This window comes from Pantherophis guttatus, chromosome 1 (assembly GCF_059756535.1).
Source record: "Pantherophis guttatus breed Tessera chromosome 1, ASM5975653v1, whole genome shotgun sequence".
In the NCBI taxonomy this organism is placed as follows: domain Eukaryota; kingdom Metazoa; phylum Chordata; class Lepidosauria; order Squamata; family Colubridae; genus Pantherophis; species Pantherophis guttatus.
The window spans coordinates 23,105,618-23,124,809 of record NC_142063.1 but is presented as its reverse complement, the minus strand read 5'-3'; the positions used below and the strand labels follow the sequence as shown (position 1 = coordinate 23,124,809).

Below are 19,192 nucleotides of genomic sequence, written 5' to 3'. Positions count from 1 at the left end.
GTCACAGTCCTCTCTGCTATGAGATTGTCCACCTGTTTACCGGATCCAGATCCCTCCTAGGTTCTAAAAGCAGCCAAGAAGATGAGCCATATGCTGTGATCAGGGGTGGGCTTCAAAAATTTTAGCAAGGGGTTCTCTGCCCGGTTGCTGGATGGGTATGGCCATGGTGGGCATGGTCTAGTTGGCCTCCTGCACCATAGGGGGGGCGTTTTTGCCCTCCCCAGGCTCCAGTGGCTTTTCTTGAGCCTCCGGGAGGGCAAAAACAGCTTCCCCAGGCTCCGGAGGCTTCCTGAACTTCCACTCGTGCTCTGCACTTACCTGCATTCAAAACGGGCCACGTGGGGACTTCTGGGAGGGGTGGGGCAGGGGTGGGCAGGGCCAGACAGGAGTGGGATTTGGGGGTTCTCCAAACTGCACAGAATCTTAGCTTGAGGTTCTCCCAAACCCTTGCGAACCCTCAGCAGCCCACCCTGGCTGTGATGTTGGAAGACCACCGGGAGGTAAGGAGACTCTTCAGACAGCCACCCAGAGCTTGATTACTGTAATGCACCTGGAAAAATTCAAAGGGATAATTATGACTTATCAAGCCCTACATGGTATTGGGTCTAGTTACTTAAGGGACCCCTTGTCTCCCATAGCATCTGCCCAGCCAATCCAATCTGGTAGGATTGGCATGTTCTGGGTTCCTTCAATTAAATAATGCCAACTGACAGAAGAGAATATTTCTAGCTCAGGGTTGAACTTTGGGGTCCTTGGTGTTCTATGAACTTGATTGTTTTCTTTCAGGCGTTTCATTACCAATCTAGGCAACATCATCAGTGCCCCATAATGGGGCTAGGTTACATCATCAATTTATTTATTTATTTATTTTATTAAATTTCTATACCGCCCTTCTCCCGAAGGACTCAGGGCGGTGAACAGCCACAAGATAAAACACATAAATACTAAAATTTAAAATAGATTAAAAACGAATTAAATAATTTGGCTGAATTTAAAATATCCCATAATTTAAAAACAAATTAAAATTTTCATTTAAAAAGGGGAGAAGATTTAGGCCAGGCCAGCTTGATGAAATAAAAAAGTCTTAAGCGCGCAACGGAAGGTGCGCAGATCCGGGATCCTCCGTATCTCCGGGGGGAGCTTGTTCCAGATCGTAGGTGCCCCCACAGAGAAGGCTCTCCCCCTAGGGCCCTCCAGTCGACATTGTTTGGCCGACAGAACCCGGAGGAGCCCCTCTCTATGGGAGCATACTGGCCGGTGGGAGGCTATTGGCAGTAGCAGGCGGTCCTGTAGATAACCAGGTCCTAAGCCATGGAGCGCTTTAAAGATGATAACCAAAACCTTGAAGCGCACTTGGAAGACCACCGGGTCTTCCAATGCAGCATAATGCCATCTATTGGAACCCCAAAAGTGCATTTTCTCTGTAGAAATGCTTGTCCTCTAGAATGAGGTTCCAATTGAGATCTGTATATTGAAGGACCCTTCAAAGGCCTGGTTCTTCTTTTCCCATTTGGCAAGCATGAATAAAGGCCTCTTGGACCGGGGGTATTGTTTATCTCTCTTTCCTATTCCATTGTTGTCACCCTTAATCTTTTATTCTTTTAATTTTTTTCTCGCTTTGATGTTTTAACTTGTGAACCGCTCAAAGGAGTAGGGAATCGAGCAACATACAAATTAAATAAATACATGGATGGGAAATGTATTTCATTTCAGTTTTGGTATGGCCTCCATTTTGTCTTGATTTCCCGTTTCTTGGGATGTGACCCCCCCCCCACCCATTGAAATGCCACATACAGCATTCAACCTGAAAAATACCATGCATCCCCACAATTAAAACACAGGAGCATTAATTTGTTGGCAAGATGTGAGCCTAAAGTCTTCTGTGTGGGAATCTCTCATTCAAACCAGACTTGCTTTCCGGAATTAGTTTTTAATTGCTGCAATGAACTAAGAAATACGAGTCTGCCCTTGAGCATTTATGAAGTAGACTTCCGAGATAACCTGTCATCTCTTTCTGAAGAAGGTCAAGACAATAGGATTTACATTTGCATATGATGTAATTAATCCTCTTGTCAGGCAGACGTGGCTTCCAAAGCGGGAGAGCTCTTTTCGTGCGACCCGTTGGCATCTTCCTTCTGCAAGCAAAGCTGCCTCTGATTCACACTTCCAGGAATTCAGCCTAGGAATGTGGCAGCCCCAGCAGGTGCTGCAATTCAAAGACCGCTCATTTCTGACTCAGCTTTGAGTGTGACACAGGCCCTGCGTGACTAGAGATTATCTGGGGGAGGGCCATGACTCCAACCCTTCCCTCTTTGGTAGCATTTGACCATCAGAGCAAGTAGAAGCCTTGAGTCTCCAGCCAATTCTTTCTCTGTCCATCCTTGTAGAACAGGGGTCTCCAATCTTGGCAATCTTAACCCTGGCGGACTAAGTCTACCAGGCTTAAAGTTGCCAAGATTGGAGACCCCTGTTCTAGAATACATCTGGGCATTTTACAGCCCTCCCTCCCCCAGGCCACATCCAGCCCGCTGGCTATCCCTGTCTGACCCACAGGGATCAGAATGGGACAACTCTCCACAGCCAATCTATCACAGCCAATTCGCCACAGTCAACTCACCATGGTACAACCGGCTTGTGGGGCAATTCAACAACTCAACTTAAATAGTTAAAATAATTTTAAAAATCATTTAAATTTTTGTCATTCACATTTTATTTTGTCCCTACTTTGGCACCCCCCCCTTTTTTTTAAATTTGATTTATATGCCGCCCTTCTCCGGAGACTCAGGGCGGCTTACAATGCGTTAAGCAATAGCCTTCATACTTTTATATATTTTATACAAAGTCAGCTTATTGCCTCCTCAAACTGGGACCTCAATTTACCCACCTTAGAAAGGATGGAAGGCTGAGTCAACCTTGAGCCTGGTGAGAATTGAACTCGCAGTAATTGCAGGCAGCTGGATGTTAATTACAATGTAATGCATTAGTCTGCTGAGCTATCCAGGCTCCTTTCTTTAATTAATGTATTGGATTATTTCTTTGATATGAGCGTAACTCTTGTCCCACGCCTGCAGCTGTCCTGCAGCAAATTGGCCATGGTGAATTGGCCGGGGTGAGTTGATCGTAGTGAGTTGGCTGCAGCAAGTTGGCTGCAGTGAGTTGTCGTAGACCCCACGTGGATTGCTTTTATTTTTAAGGAAATTGGTATTTTTTTTCCCAATTTATATATGCCTACTTGTCAGAGAATTCATGACTGGCAGAGACCTGGTAACAAGGTCAGCTATGAATAGTCATAGCAACTAAATCAGCCAATGAGGACTGTTTGGAAACTGTAACTGGAAGGAGCCTGGGCGTGGCTCTGTAGCTCTGTGCTCAGCTTTAAAACTGAAAGTGCTTTCTGAATTAAAACTGAAACTCATCTCTGCTGTTCTCTCCTCTACCTGTGTTTTTGGTCTGTAACTCTCTACCACGTTGGAAGAATCTGCTGTTGGTATTGTATGTGTTATTATGTATATAAAGAGAAGTGAATGAATCCTGCTGAATCAGTTATCTGTGCGTGCTCTCTGGATTTGATTGCTGCAACAAACTCTGACACTTACTCACCTTCGCATTTCTGCTGGTTCGGTCCTCCGTAACAGGCCCAGTTTTTCATGTGGCCCCTTGGGAAAATTAATTGCCTACCTCTCGTCTAAAGTATTGAAGAAAGAGCTGGATGGTCAACACAGCTGGGTTGCCCCAGAGCAAGAAGGAGTCATCATTGCTTTTGAAAGAATGAAAGACATCATCCTTCACTCTCCTCCAGACCCTATGGAGGCAACCTTCCCCATTTTTTCTTGCTACAAATCAGAAGTAGTGTTTTCCAATAAGTCAACGCAAGGGATGAATGTCCTCTGTTTGGTCTGCTGTCCTTCATTTCACTACAGGCAAATCTTCCACTCAAATTGGCTACTGGACTTCCAGTTACAGGCCACTGCCTTCCATCCATGGTCAGGTTTTCCTGGATTTGGGAATTCTTTGGACGGACAGAACAATTGATCAGTGGAATGGCTTGCTTTCAGAAGTTGTGGATGTTCCATCACTGGAGGTTTTTAAGAAGAGACTGGACAGCCATTTTTCTGGAATGGTATAGAGCAGGGGTTGGACTAGAAGGCCTCCAAGGTCCCTTCCAACTTTTTTTGTTCTGTTATTCTGCTGAAATACTGTGGGTTTCTCCGTCCTCCTTAAAGATTCACTGACTAACTACTGGAATCCCATTTTTTCACCAGTTAGAAGTTGGGTTTTTTTTTCTTTTACAAGTTGACTAATGGAAAAGCGAAATGGTGAATTTTCCTCCTTTTTTTTTAAAACCAGGTAATACTGAGAAGAGTTCTGCCAATTTTCCTCTTCTGTCCCAAGAGATAGGAAGACAGGTGGAACTCATGGGCCAGTGACTGGTGTGTGTGTGTGTGTGTGTGTGTGTGTGTGTGTGTGTGTGTTATTCTTTCTCAGTCCAAACTATCTCACAGAACAATTTCGGTAGAGTCAAACTTAGAGCAGACTTTTCATATATCATTTTGAGCATCCAGAGCAGGCTTGCAGAACATATGACCTATGGACCTTGTGTGATCTACCAAGTAACCTTTTATGGGCTGCTGGAGCTTTTAAAAAGTAATAAATTGACCTCCACTACTGCTGAGGTAGGGACATGGTGGCTCAGTGGCTAAGACGCTGAGCTTGTCGATTGAAAGGTTGGCAGTTCAGTGGTTTGAATCCCTAATGCCGCATAACAGGGTGAGCTCCCGTAACTTGTCCCAGCTTCTGCCAACCTAGCAGTTCGAAAGCACATAAAAAATGCAAGTAGAAAAATAGGGACCACCTTTGGTGGGAAGATAACAGAGTTCCGTCCGCCTTTGGCGTTTAGTCATGCCGGCACCGTGACCACGGAGACAACAGCGCTGGCTCTTCGACTTTGAAATGGAGATGAGCAACGCCCCTTAGAGTCGGGAACGACTAACACATATGTGCGAGGGGAACCTTTACCTTTACTGCTGAGCTCCACCAGGCCCTGTTGCTGCCGCCAGTTCCACTATAGGTAGTTCTCAACTTACAGTCACAATTGGGACCAGAATATCTATTGTTAGGCAAACCAATTGTTAAGTGAGTCACACCCAATTTCTGCCATGTTTGTTAAGCAAAACATTGCCATTGTTAAGTGAATCACATGGTTGTTAAGCGAATGACACAGTTGTTAAGAGAATCCAGCTTCCCCCGTTTTTGTTTTTTTGTTTTTTTAATTTGATATACATGCCGCCCTTCTCCAGAGACCCAGGGCGGCTTACAATGGGTTAAGCAATAGCCTTCATACTTTTGTATATTTTATACAAAGTCAGCTTATTGCCCCCACAATCTGGGTCCTCATTTTACCTACCTTAGAAAGGATGGAAGGCTGAGTCAACCTTGAGCCTGGTGAGATTGCGTTGACTTTGCTTATCAGAAGACAGTTCTTTGGAAAGTCCCAAATGGTGATCCCATGAACCAGGATATGCAGTAAATACATGGGTAAAATTCACACATACATGCCAGTGGCCAAGCGCCCAAGTTTTGGTCATGTGATTGTGGAGCTACTGTGAAGATTGTAAGTACAAGGACTGGTCATAAATCCTTTTTTTTTCAGTGCCATTGTAACTTTGAATAGTCATTAAATAAATGGATGTAAATCAAGGACTACTTGTAATGTCACTGCTCTATTAGCTGCCTAACTAATAGCTGATTGGCACTCCGGGTATTCCTTTGTGGCCCGTTTTGGTTTTTAATTCATTAACCTGGCCATTTATCCTCCACAAATGGGACAGGTCTAGTCTAGAGGGAATATGAAATATAATGAAATAAATCAATACGCTGCCAGAATGTGCTTCCAAATGGCTAAACATGGTGCAGATTCAAGATAAAATGCAGGCCAGTGTTTCGCAACCTTTCCAGTGGGTGGACTTCAACTCCCAGAATCCCTCAGCCAGCTAGATGTGGAATTCAGGTCATAAGCATGGGAATTACAGCCAATTAGTTCAATTGCCTTATTGTGACCTCACCAGAATTGCTGGCTTAAAAATTGCTGAGATTGAGAAACACTGATTGTAGACAGTTCAAAGGGGGGAAACCAGGGGTGGGTTCTAAATTTTTTTACTACCAGTTCTGTGGGCGTGGCTTATTTTGTGGGCATGGCTTGGTGGCGGGTAATGTGACTGGATGGGCGTGGCCAACTTCTTCTTTTTTTTTACTTTTAAAAGCATTTTTTCTACAACCTTAAGAGGTTGCAGAAAAAAATGCTTTTAGAAGCCTCTGATGATCAGGCAACTCAGCTGGGATTGCCAGAGGCTTTTAAAGGCATTTTTTTCCCTACAACCTCTTTGACTGAAGAGGTTGTAGAAAAAATGCTTTTAAAAGTATAAAAAAAAAGCCTCTGATGAGGTGGGTGGGGTAATCGAGCGGCGACTGGGCTGGGGACCGGTTTGGGGGCGTGGCCAGCCAATGTTATTACCTGTTCTCCGAACTACTACAAATTTTTACTACCGGTTCTTGTGAACCGGTGCAAACCAGGAGCAACCCACCACTGGGGGAAACCCACTTATGCCATTTGCTTATCTCATCTCTGCCCCTTGCAACAACAGCACAAGTTCACGCTAACTCCGGTGCCAGTGGAATGCACTGCTCTTCTGTTGAGAAGAAAACTGAAAATCAGCAAATCACAGAGTAGAACGCAGCAAAACTCAATCACAGGATACCAGTGACATTACATATAAACACCCAACAATTCATGTCTATGATGTGCAATGTGGGGTTTCACTTTCATGGCATCCACATTTTTCTATTGCTCATGAGAAGAATTTTGATGAGGCCACAATAAGGCCACTTAATTAATTGGCTATAATTCATACACTTAAGGCCCGGATTCCAGATATAAAGTCCCAGATATTATACCGTTTCCTGAAAATAAGATATCCCCTGATAATAAGCCCAATCGGGCTTTTGAGCGCATGCACTAAAATAAGCCCCCCTGAAAAATAAGCCCTCCCCGAAAATATTTAAACGCATGTGGAGCCGATCCCCGCCATTTCCTCTGGTTTCCTTCAAGTGCCCCAAAATAATAAGGCCTCTCCAAAAATAAGGCCAAGCACTTATTTCGGGGTTCAAAAAAATATAAGACAGGGTCTTATTTTCAGAGAAACACGGTAATTCCACCCCCACCCCCCACTCCGCCTTCAAGAACTGGGAAATGCTACCCAACTCTGTTTTATCCAATCCAGTACTTTGCATGAATCAAGCCACAATGTTCTTCTGTCTACCCTAATGCCATAAGGGACATCATACCTGTCTCTCCATTGTTTGTTCTGTCAATTGACCAAGTGTTCAAGACACCAGACTAGAACCCAGAAGACTGTGAGTTCTAATCCCGCATTAGGCATGAAAGACGGCTGGATGACTTTGGACCAATCACCAGGTGATGGTGACTTTTAGTCCTGCCTCAGATATGAAAGCTGGTTGGGTGACTTGGGGTCAATCACCAGGCGACTGTGAGTTGTAGTCCTGCCTCAGATATGAAAACTGGTTGGATAACTTTGGACCAATCACCAGGCACTGGTGAGTTTTAGTCCTGCCTCAGATATGAAAGCTGGTTGGGTGACTTGGGGTCAATCACCAGGCGACTGTGAGTTGTAGTCCTGCCTCAGATATGAAAGCTGGTTGGATAACTTTGGACCAATCACCAGGCACTGGTGAGTTTTAGTCCTGCCTCAGATATGAAAGCTGGTTGGGTGACTTGAGGTCAATCACCAGGCGACTGTGAGTTGTAGTCCTGCCTCAGATATGAAAGCTGGTTGGGTGACTTTGGACCAATCACCAGGCAATGGTGAGTTGTAGTCCTGCCTTAGATATGAAAGCTGGTTGGGTGACTTGGGGTCAATCACCAGGCGACTGTGAGTTGTAGTCCTGCCTTAGATATGAAAGCTGGTTGGATGACTTTGGACCAATCACCAGGCAATGGTGAGTTTTAGTCCTGCCTCAAATATGAAAGCTGGTTGGGTGACTTTGGACCAATCACCAGGCGATGGTGAATTTTAGTCCTGCCTCAAATATGAAAGCTGGTTGGGTGACTTTGGACCAATCACCAGGCAATGGTGAGTTGTAGTCCTGCCTTAGATATGAAAGCTGGTTGGGTGACTTTGGACCAATCACCAGGCAATGGTGAGTTTTAGTCCTGCCTCAGATATGAAAGCTGGTTGGGTGACTTGAGGTCAATCACCAGGTGACTGTGAGTTGTAGTCCTGCCTTAGATATGAAAGCCAACTTTGGGACTTTGGGTCAGTCACTTTTTCTTAGCCCACCCAACCCCACAGGGTTCTTCTTATGGGAAAAATAGGAGGCGGAAGAAGTATTGTGTGTGTTCGCCACCTTGAATTATAAAAATAATAAAGGGGGTATATAAATAAAAATAAAATATACAAAGACAACATGGCTCTGAAAATCAAATGCTGAAGACACAGAGGGGGGGGGAAAGGCAGAGTCTTTATTACTTGGCTTGTGAGCTTCTTAAAGCATCTGGCTGCTGACCACCATGGTGGTGTTTAAAACAGGACGGCTGAAACATTTATATAAAACGTTAGAAAAAGCAAAGACCCGTAACACTTCTATTAGGCCAACTCAGAATACAGACAGAGTGCAAACAACTGAATTCTCCAGAATTCTTCATTGGGAAAGATGGTAAACAAAGGCAAAAAACAAGAAGGGAGAAGGAAAAAAGTGACTAATGTTAAAGCCATGGGATCTGCTCTTAATTATGGTCTTGACAAATGTGGGAGTAGGCCTCAGACTTTTAAAGTAAGGTGCATAGGGATTATCAGGAATCTTCCAAAGGCTGCCAACATGAAGACACCAACAACGGTTGACATTAGCTATGTAGACATATAACAGCTATGTGAAGGGGCTGTTGTGGCTTATGGGCCATCCAATGAAGCAAATACCAGAAGGAATTATCTCAGAGTAACAGAGTTGGAAGGGACCTTGGAGGTCTTCTAGTCCAATCCCATGCTCAGGCAGGAAACCCAGTACCATTTCAGAGAAATGCTTGTCCAGTCTCTTCTTAAAAACTTCCAGTGTTGGAGCATGTTGGAGCACTAGCACTAGCCCTGATAATGTTACCTAGTTGGGTAATGAAACGTCTGCAAGAAAACAAGCAAGCCCAGAGAGCACCAAGGACCCCTCATGTCAACCCTGAGCTACAAAAATATTCTCCTTTATTAGCAATGGGTTTGCTTAATGATCACCACGAAAAGGACCATAAAATTGGATCAGTCACAGGATGACCTGCTTTACGAATGTCATGATTTATGACCAGAATGAACTGGCATTAATTGTGATGATAAGTCGAGGAACAGCTGTATGCTTTCAATTTAGGTTGTCGGGTTTCGCTTTGCTTTTTGTCTTTCTTGTTGTGCCACCTTTGGAATGAAGAGCTGGTATATAACATAAATAAATAAACAATTGAGAAAAATGTGATTGTGAAGCTCTTTCCATGATCCTCCTGCTTCCCTCCAAACATATCATGCAGGAAGCTCTCTAATGTAGCTTTGGTGTTTCTTTGCTGGCCTTTTCAAGCTCCGGTTAGTGTAATGTAGAGATGAAATTGGTATGGAAAAGGGAAGGCCATCATGGTGGGGGGCAATCAGGCAAAAGAGATAGGACTCCAATAGTGTAATTGAAACCTTTCCTTTCCCTTTCCCTTTCCTTTTTCTTCTCCTCTCCTCTCCTCTCTCCTCCTTCTCCCCTTTCTCCTTTCTCCTTTCTCTCCCCTTCCCTTCCCCTTCTTTAGGGAGTCAATTTGGTGTAATGCAGTGTTTTTTTCAAACTTGGAGATGTCTGGACTTCAACTCCCAGGATTGAAGACACTGGTCTAATGGTTAAAGTTGTGAACTAGGAGCCAGGAGAAACCTGAGTTCTAACCCTGCCTAAGGCATGGAGTGCAATTGTGTGTCTTTGGGCCAGCCATTCTTTCTCAACCCTAAGAAGGCAAGTCACTTCTTGAAAACGTTGCCAACAAAACTGCAGGACTTGTCCAGATAGTTGCCAGGAGTCAAGACTGACTGGAAGGCAAGTGTCTTATAAAACTATTTCCAGATGTATCCTTTAGCGGCCGTGTGTTTACCGTTTTAAAAAGGCAGGACATGGAAATTAGGGACAATCCTAGGGATTGCAAAAAATAAAATAAAAGGAGTTTTGCTGATGGCCTTGAAATATAAGGATGTCAAGTTGCCTGTCATATGTAAAATATGTCATTCATTCTTTTAGTAGAGACTTTTCTGTAGGCAGGAATCCAGATTGGAGTCATCTCTGCAGGAACATCTCTATTTTTTAAAAAAAATTTTTTTTAATTGAAAATTATTAAAAATTACAGAAAAAAAATATAGCAATATGAATAGAATTGCAGAGAGTAATATAATACATATAGAGTTTTAAGGTATCAGTTTTCGCCTAGAAATAGTACAAACCTCCATTAAACCAAATCATCAAAAAAAGAAAAGATTATCCAGAAGAAAGAATTCTCAACTGCCATGCAATATTCCTATAAATATTCACCCCCAGTCACACTAAGATTATTATTTTACATTCTTCTTCAGATTTCTTTTTTGCAGCCAAGCATACCACCGGTCCCAACTAATATATAGCTCCGATTCTTGTCTATCTCGCAAGAGTCCGGTAAACTTGTCTGCCTCTGCACAATCCATGATCTTTGCGGTTAACATAGCCTCCGATGGAATATTTTTGGATTTCCATTCTTGCACAAACGAGATCCTGGCTGCAATGATGATGTGGAGAGCGAGATACCAATTAGATTTGTTTAAGTTCTCTGGTTTCATGCCTAGTAAAAACGTTTCCGGGTTCAATTTTATCTTACATCCTATGATTTCTAAAATCCATTTTTGAATTCTGGCCCAATATTCTCGGGGACAGGTCCACCAGATATGAAAATAAGTTCCCATAGGGGCATTGCATTTCTAACAAACCGGGGACGTTCCCGGGAACATCTTTGATAATCTAGCCGGAGGGAGGTGCCATCTATACAGCATTTTATATGTATTTTCCTTATAGGAAACCGACAGGGTCGGTGCAGGAACATCTCTAGATGTCCCCAGGTTAGTCAATCGCAACTCAACCTAGCTTACAGGGTTCCTGTTGATGACGACAATAATGAGAAGCATACCACTGGATACCATGCCTGCTACCTGCTCTGTGCATCCAACAGAAAGGCAAGAGATAGATAAGATATATATATATAGCAAACACGAAAATGATGTTATTTTGAGTTGATGGAGAAGGGACTTTTTTTTTTTTGCACCGGAAAGACTTTGCTTCTGACATTTAGTAGCTGCAGCTTTTGCAGAGGAGCTAAAACCGTGTTTTGCAATAGTGGCAAACAACTGTAGCTCGGGTGTAAGATGAGGGTAAAGGTTCGTTCTCCGAACTTGTGGGTTGGTTTAACGAATGTTTCATTATCAGGCTAAGCAACATCTTCAGCGGATCCCCTAAAACAGGGGTCTCCAACCTTGGTAACTTTAAGCCTGGCGGACTTCAACTCCCAGAATTCCCCAGCCAGCTTTGCTGGCTGGGGAATTCTGGGAGTTGAAGTCCGCCAGGCTTAAAGTTACCAAGGTTGGAGACCCCTGCCCTAAAACTCCTCTGAAGATGTTACCTAACCAGGTAATGAAACTTTCGTTAAAGCAACCCACAAGTTCGGAGAACGAACCTTCACTACTACCCCCAAATCCCCAAATCATGTTTGCTTGAGAGAGGAGAGGGGATTTTTTTTTTTCCCACCAGCATCCATCGCAAGAAATTACACAAGTGTGAAATTATCAAGGCATGACTCACCACGCTTTGTGTACTAGGTAACCAGGCGTCTCCGCCTGAAGGCAATCCGTGCTCGCCAGTGAACTCTTCTTCCACGCCAGCCTGACATCACCGTGGTGCAAGTTCACTCCCGCGGGCGGCGGCGGAGGAGTTGACCGTTGCCATGGAGACAATGTTTTCGCGGAGTCAGGAGCCGCGGGGATTTGCAACGTGGAGTTCGGGAAAAACAGCGGACGGGCAACGTGGAGGAATCTCGCGGAAGCTTCGGAAAACCCCACATCTGCGCTAGGCACTGCGCACACACACACACACACACACACACACACAAGCATCGTTCCGGGACGGAGGGAGGGGGGTGAGACCCTGTTCGTTTAGGGAAGGGGAGAAAAAGGAGACCCCCCCCAATCCCTTCCCTGGAGGGCGGAGGGGAGGAGCATCTTGGAAAGATGGCTTGGCTAGGTGGCTAGGTGGCTCAGTGGCTAAGACGCTGAGCTCGTCGATCAGAAAGGTCGGCGGTTCGAATCCCGAGTATAGGTCTCCTGCGTGAGCAGGGGGTTGGGCTAGATGACCTCTAAGGTCCCTTCCAACTCTTGTTACTGAAATGCGGGCGAGAGAGAATGCAGACATAACCTTTGACACGGGGGGAGGCTTTAGAAGCAAACAAGAGGAGCAATTCTGTTAGTGGCCAATATAGGCTCACCCCACTAATATAGAGATGGATGTGTGTGGGGGGGAGGGGGGAGGAAACACGTGTCGTGTCCAATGCTCTGATCGAAATGGGAACGCGCAGGAGCCCCTTTCCCCCTCAGCCTTGGGAAGTGATACGATCCCGTTATTTCACCCTGCTGCTTATGCACCTTGGACTGTGGGAGACGGAGAGTCAACAGAGCCTTGAAAATCGGTGGCAGCATTTTTCCCCCCGCCTCGGCAAGAGGGGTTCGACTAGATGCTCTTTCAAGTAACCTCTGATCCCGGTGCGGCTATGGTTCAAGTCCGAGAAGTCCCAGGATTAGCTCTCCCCCCCACGACTATCTCTGGTTTGAAAATATAACCACCTGCTTGCTCCAGGACAAAACTAAAGCCTCGCCGTCTCCCCGTTTCCAAAAGTCCTCAAGCTTGAACTGGGGTGAAAAAAACGAGAGGAGATAACGGAATATCCCCATTTTAGCTCCCAGGCACAGATTTCGGCTCTGGATTGAGCTCTGCGGAGATTTTAGTTTTACAGATAGGCTTTCCCCGCTCCAATCACTTCTTTCCTCTCTTCCAACTCCCCCCACCCTCACCCCGCGTGTCAGATTTTGACGGACTCCCCCTTTCAGTCCGCACCCCTTTGGCGCGCTGCTAAAATCGTTTCTGGATCTGAAATTTGAATTTGTAGACTGGATCTTGCGGGGGCCAAGAATTAATAGCGGTCGTGGCGTGGCATCCCGCGTAGGGAGCCTCCGAGGAGCTCAACCGCCGCCGCAGCAGCAGCAACTTCGAGGAGCTGGAAGCGAGGAGGGGATTATTCACTGTCCCTCCTCCTCCTCCTCCTTCCCCCCCCCCAAGTTCGCCTCCCTTCGCATCCTGATACGACCGTGACATCTCCATCGAATCACAATCACCTCCCCGTTGTTTTGTTTATATGCCGCCTCGCTAATTTTCGTTTTCTCCAATTGTTTTGGAGCCTGGGAAAAAAACCAAAACAAAACTTTCCTTTTTTTGTGGGTGTGTTTTTTGCAAGCCTTTGCAAATCCAGTCGAAAAAAAAAAATCCAGCCCCATAATTAACATTCCGTTGTTCTGACCCATAGCTGAGAAATACCTCGGCGGACAAGAGGGGCGGTAAGGATATCTGGTTTATAGGAAAGAAGCGAAGGACAAGCCCCTTCCAAGAGACCCATTGGCCGGGATTCCTCTCCCCACTGGATCATCGCCTGCCCCCCCCTACCCCCAGCAGCTTCATTTCAGCAGCCCGATCCAGCCGTTTGGAGCCCCCTCGAGCCCCATCTGAAGCGCGGAGGGCTTTTCTTCCCCCTTGAGAGTAAAAGCAGGCGGGCGGGCGAAGGGTTAGATAAATATTATCTAACTGTTGTTCATGTTCTCTCATTCCTCGTTGCAATAGGACCTGGTTGTGGGAGGTGGGGGCAGGTTGCTCTTTGCCCTGCCTCGCAGCCGGGACCTTCCAGGATTTTAGCTGAGCTTCATACATCCGTTCTTAAATCCCACGAGTGGCCGAGTTCAGACGTTACGTTGCGCCGTCATCCCCGCTCTGGTCCATCGAAGCCGATCCCGTTTACCCAATGCCCTAAAGCAGGGGTGTCCAACCTTGGCAACTTTAAGCCTGGAGGACTTCAACTCCCAGAATTCCCCAGCCAGCTTTGCTGGATGGGGAATTCTGGGAGTTGAAGTCCTCCAGGCTTAAAGTTGCCAAGGTTGGATACCCCTGCCCTAAAGTTCATCAACAAACCATAATGGTGGTTTAGGGCGACGTGTGAACTTTACCAAACGCCCGGCAAATGCCCGGTCTCTAAGCAAAAGAGAATCCGGGGAAATTTCTCCTTTATTCAGGATTCTTTTTTGGACTGTTTCGGGAAGAGATGGAACCAGCAAACCGGCTTGAGTTCAGACTTTTTCCCTCAGCCTTGGAAAGTGATACGATCCCGTTATTTCATCTTGCTGCTTATGCAGTCACGGGAAAAAACACACTTCACATGCCCAGAGGCACCAGCCTTTTCCAAACGGCCAATGGAGCCGTGTGTGTGTGTGTGTGTGTGTATGTGTGGCGGCAAGCAAAGAGGTTTATGAGGTGGAAGGGTGCTTGCAGGCAATTTTTCCCACCCCCACCCCCATTTGCGTGCTGTCCGAAGCATTTGACGGCCATATGTGGGTACCAATAAACAAGAATATTTGTAGTTCGTTGTTGACATTTGCAGCTCATTTCAATCCCCATTCCTACAAATAGCCTCCTTTATTGGTAAAAAGAGGTCGCGGTTTGGCAAATCCAGATTAACTACAACTCCGCGTCCACAAGCTTTCTGCCTTTTTGCTCCGGATTAGCCTCCTCAGGGACTGCTGGGCTCCCTCTAATAACACGGGAGGCGACGCGCCAAAGGCAATAACCGCCGTGATGTATCGGGGGGACCCCTCAGTTACGTCTCTTGGGGTCCCAAATCGTCACCTTTTGTCTCCCCCAACGTCAAAATGAAGGTTAAGGCGGTTGCCGGGGAGATCAGAGGGATAATGGGTATAAATGTCCCCGCCGCGCCGGCGTGAGGCATCCGATGCTTTTGAGGCGAGTGGGAGAGGTGTTGCTTCGCACAAGCTCGGAGAAACTTTTTGCCTTTCGTTTGGGTGTCTTGTCTTAACGACATGGAAAACTCGCGCCAAAGACCATCTAAGGGCCCAGGCAACCTGGGCAGCGAGCGTTTCCGTCGCGTGAAGAACGCCAGACCCGCGCAGCTCGAGCCTTTGGCTCTCCCGCCGGGAAACAGTCCGGCTAAGCCGGCCGTTAGCTCTCCGCGCCCCGAAGATCAGCGGCCGCGGCAACCAGAGCGCCTTCCTCCGCTCCGGACTCGCTCTGGCGGCTCTCCTTTTATAGGGGAGCTAAATTTAGGCCCGCTCGGCCAGGCAGGAACGATAACTGTACGTCCCCCGAGCGGCCCCCCCCCGATCCGGAGACGCATTTCCTCCGTTAGCGCCATTGGCCTGCGCTCTTGCTCGGCGCGTCTTAAAAGCTCTCCGCCGCCGGCCAGGCCTTCCACAGCGCTGCAGAGAAGAGATCGGGGCAACCCCGAGGCAGACATGGCGTTGCCGGCCTCCAGCTTGCCTTCGTTCGCCTCTTTCCGCAAGGACAGCCGCCCGGCTTCCCAAGTGAGTGTCCCGGAGACGGTGGGGAGGGGGAAAAATGGCGCTCTCTGCACATGCTCAGAGGCACGCTTGCTTGCCACCCCCCCCCCGGGGACGGGAAACGGGCCGGCGTGGAAGCTTCGACCCTGGTGTCCCCCGATCAAACCTTGAGAAGTGGCCCCGTTGAACTCGGAGGGACTCCCTTCGCCGGTCGCTCTCGCTGGAGCGCCGGCTCTTTGCCCGGGGGATTCGTGGGAAGGCGCCCTCTGTTCTCCGTCTCTCTTTTGTGAGGCTACCTGGAAACACATCCAGGGGTGTTGGAGGGGGGGGAGGATCCCGACCCCTCCCCGGGCCAGGCCAAGGTCTCAGGTCAATCAAAGCGGGTGTGGGACGAAGATGCTTCCGCACGCAGAGGGGTCTGTCTGCCCCGCGAGGTGCAGCGGAGGGCGGGCGAGCAGGGTCCCGCCGGCCGGCCGGGTCAGCGCCTACTAACGCGCCCGCTTCTGCTCTCCTCTCCAGCAATGGTCCTGCGGCTTGGAAGCTGCGATGCCGCTCAGCCACTGCCCTTTGCCGGACCTGAGGTCGAGGATGGAGGGTGTCGCCCCGATCAGGGACGAAGAGCTGAGCACCGTCTTGGATCTGGTCCTCTCCATGGGCAGCAGCGACAACAGCCTCCTCTCGGACATGCCTCGGGGAGATTACGCCAGACCGGACGATTATTTCGGCATCAGTTCGGCGGCTGGATACTACAGTCCGTTAGACACTCGCACGCCGACTCCCTACAGCCCCGTTTTCCCTTCCGAATCGGAACCCTCCGACCTGGAAGGAGGGAATTACGCCCACGGGCGTTTCTTCGTGGACTTTGGTCCCTTCGTGGACAATGTTAAACCGGAGCCCGAAGTGGACACTTACGAGCCTCTGCCAGGCCTGGGCTCCCAGGTTTGCCCCAACATCAAGCGGGAGAACACGCCAGCCCCCTGTATGCTGTCTGGCTCTCCCCAGCTGCCTTGTGCAGAGACCCCCCCCATGAGCCCTGACGACCTGCTGATGGCCACCAAGCGCCACGGACAGCTGATGCCTCTCTCCCAGCAGGGCTACCACCCAGCCTTTCCACAGCCTCAGTACCCCCAGAGACCCTCCCCTTATGGACTCTTTGACGAGAGCCTCCCCTGTCAGGCCTCGGCCTCCAGGGCCCTTCTCACTCCACCTGCCTCACCCCTGGAAATGCTGGAAACCAAAACGAAGAGGGGACGCCGCTCTTCGTCCCGCAAACGGAGCGCCACGCACACTTGCACTTACGCTGGCTGTGGAAAAACCTACACCAAGAGCTCCCACCTGAAGGCACATCTTCGAACTCACACAGGTAAGCATCGTTTTATTGCCTCATGGGAGGAAAGAAGGGAAGGCGGATTTGAACCGAAGGGAGTAAGAAGTAGTTTGGCCACACATTGTTCCATGAAGCTGGTAGGCTTAGCGGAAGCTGCAGCTCACTTTTCAAGTGGGAAGTTTCAGAGGAGCCCCTGCTAAACACGCTTTCCCCTCCCACCCCATCTCCTCCTGAGGTTTGCACACAATTCTGGAGAGGTGGGGAGGTGGACACCGAGGGAGGCATAGTTATGCTGGTACAGCTGAGGTCATAATGGGTATTTCACTTGCCCTATGGGAGGACAGGGCAGGAGAGAGCACATCACAATAGACAGGTGTGAAGTATATAGCTGTCAGAAAGCCACAGGGACTTTTGACTTTTACAGAAAGGATGCTTTGACAGCCTTTCCTACTTAGGATAAAGAGCAAGGTAGATACATTTGTAAGGCATATAAGTTTAATAAAGTAAAAAGAGAGATCCGTTCAGAAGGAGCACTGGTGGTCGCTTTTGGCCTGGCACATATCAATATTTTTTTTTTCCTCTTCTCCCCAAACAGGTGAGAAACCCTACCACTGCAACTGGGAAGGGTGCGGATGGAAGTTTGCTCGCTCAGATGAACTGACCCGCCATTATCGGAAACATACTGGGCATCGTCCATTTGAGTGCCATCTGTGTGACCGGACCTTCTCCCGTTCTGACCATCTGGCATTGCACATGAAGAGACACATGTAGCTTTCTCACGCCTGTGATGTGACCTGAAGAACTCTGGGGATGGGGGGGAAATCTTGTAGCTGGTACTACTATGTCTGTCTACACAGAGAAAAGACTTGGAGTGAACCCTGACCCGAGGAAGCCAGCCGTTCCAGTGCTTCCTGAAGAGGCCAAGAACCTGACTGACTGTTCTTTTGTCATGGAAGAACGGGACTTATTTATAGGATGGAGAAGAGACCAAACTGGGTGACTGCAGCCCTGAGATCCGAAGGCAACTATAGCACTTGGAAGAACTGCAATGTCTGCCATGAATAACATGTGGACGAGTACATATTCAGCCTCACAAGCAAATTTAGATTAGTTAACCCAATAATTTTTACAATTTGCTATTTATGGCTGTGAAATCTGGACTCCCCCCCAAAAAAAAAGGCAGATAAAAGTATGGACGTTTTTAAACTGTGGTGCTGGAGGTGACTATTATGCATCCCATGCGCACAAAAATACCAAAAAACAAAAAACAAACCCAAAGTCCTTGACCGACCCTCACCAAAAATATTACTTGAAGCCAAAATTGAGGCTGTCATACTTTGGTCATCAGAGCTGACTCACTCGAAAAGTCAATTGCGCTGAGAGTGATCGGCAGAAAAAAAGGAGGCTGCCCCAGCACCTGCTGGCTGGCTAGTATAAAAGATGACTGAGATGGCCATGGCAGACCTGAAGAATGCAGTGCAAAACAAAGTGATCCACAGATCACTTCTGGCCGAGGGTCAAAAACAACTGAATGGCTGATGACAGAGAAGAGACAAAGGGGTGGCTATATGTAAATAACTGACCATGCCCCAAACATAAGCTGTATTTGAGGACTATAAGAGGTTTACTGCAACCTAAAAAAAACTTATTTTCTGAGACAGGAGATTCTCACTGAGAACATGCCAAATCTATGCCGTACACTCAAAAGTGTGCACTCAAGGTGCCTTAAACTATACTAGAACTACTGGGTTACAGGTCCTGTAAATAAACTTGTCTTTGGACCGGAATTGTATAAATATTGTAAATAGTTCTATACTGAAGTTGACTATAAACAGGAGATAAAATAGGTTTTATTTCCCCTCTGCCTATTCTTTTGTTTTAAATAAATGTTTTCTGAAAAGTTGTTAAAAAAAAAGACCTTTTCTAAAATAAAGCATTTGCATTTATGTGTCTTTCGCCCTTATTTAAAAGCCATTTGCTGAGAGTCAAGTGACAGGGTGAACCAGACTAGCCTTAAAGCTGCTTTGTGGTTCTACCAATGTCTCAGCTGCACCATAGGACAGAGCTCAGTAGCAAAACTCTCGAGTTCAAAAGCGATCAAGGCTATAATTTGAGTCTCATTTTTAGTTTACTTGATAGCTATTTTGGTAGCACCCTCAAATCT

The 19,192-nt window shown here is 47.2% G+C and overlaps 1 protein-coding gene and 1 long non-coding RNA gene across 2 annotated transcripts; one reads left to right on the top strand and one right to left on the bottom strand.

Annotated features, from left to right (window-relative positions):
* Nucleotides 1–10,457: 10,457 nt before the first annotated feature.
* On the bottom strand, nt 10,458–15,105 carry LOC132712196 (uncharacterized). The gene is made up of 2 exons (XR_009622864.2): nt 11,896–15,105; nt 10,458–10,822 (listed from the first exon to the last, which is right to left on the bottom strand). It is a non-coding gene; the product is annotated as an uncharacterized LOC132712196 (long non-coding RNA).
* KLF2 (KLF transcription factor 2) lies at nt 14,946–18,974 on the top strand. Its single transcript, XM_034437542.3, has 3 exons — nt 14,946–15,725; nt 16,221–17,064; nt 17,624–18,974. The coding sequence occupies exons 1-3, from the start codon at nt 15,225–15,227 to the stop codon at nt 17,797–17,799; spliced, it is 1,521 nt and encodes a 506-aa protein (XP_034293433.2). The 5' UTR covers nt 14,946–15,224; the 3' UTR covers nt 17,800–18,974.
* The last annotated feature ends 218 nt before the right edge of the window (nt 18,975–19,192 follow it).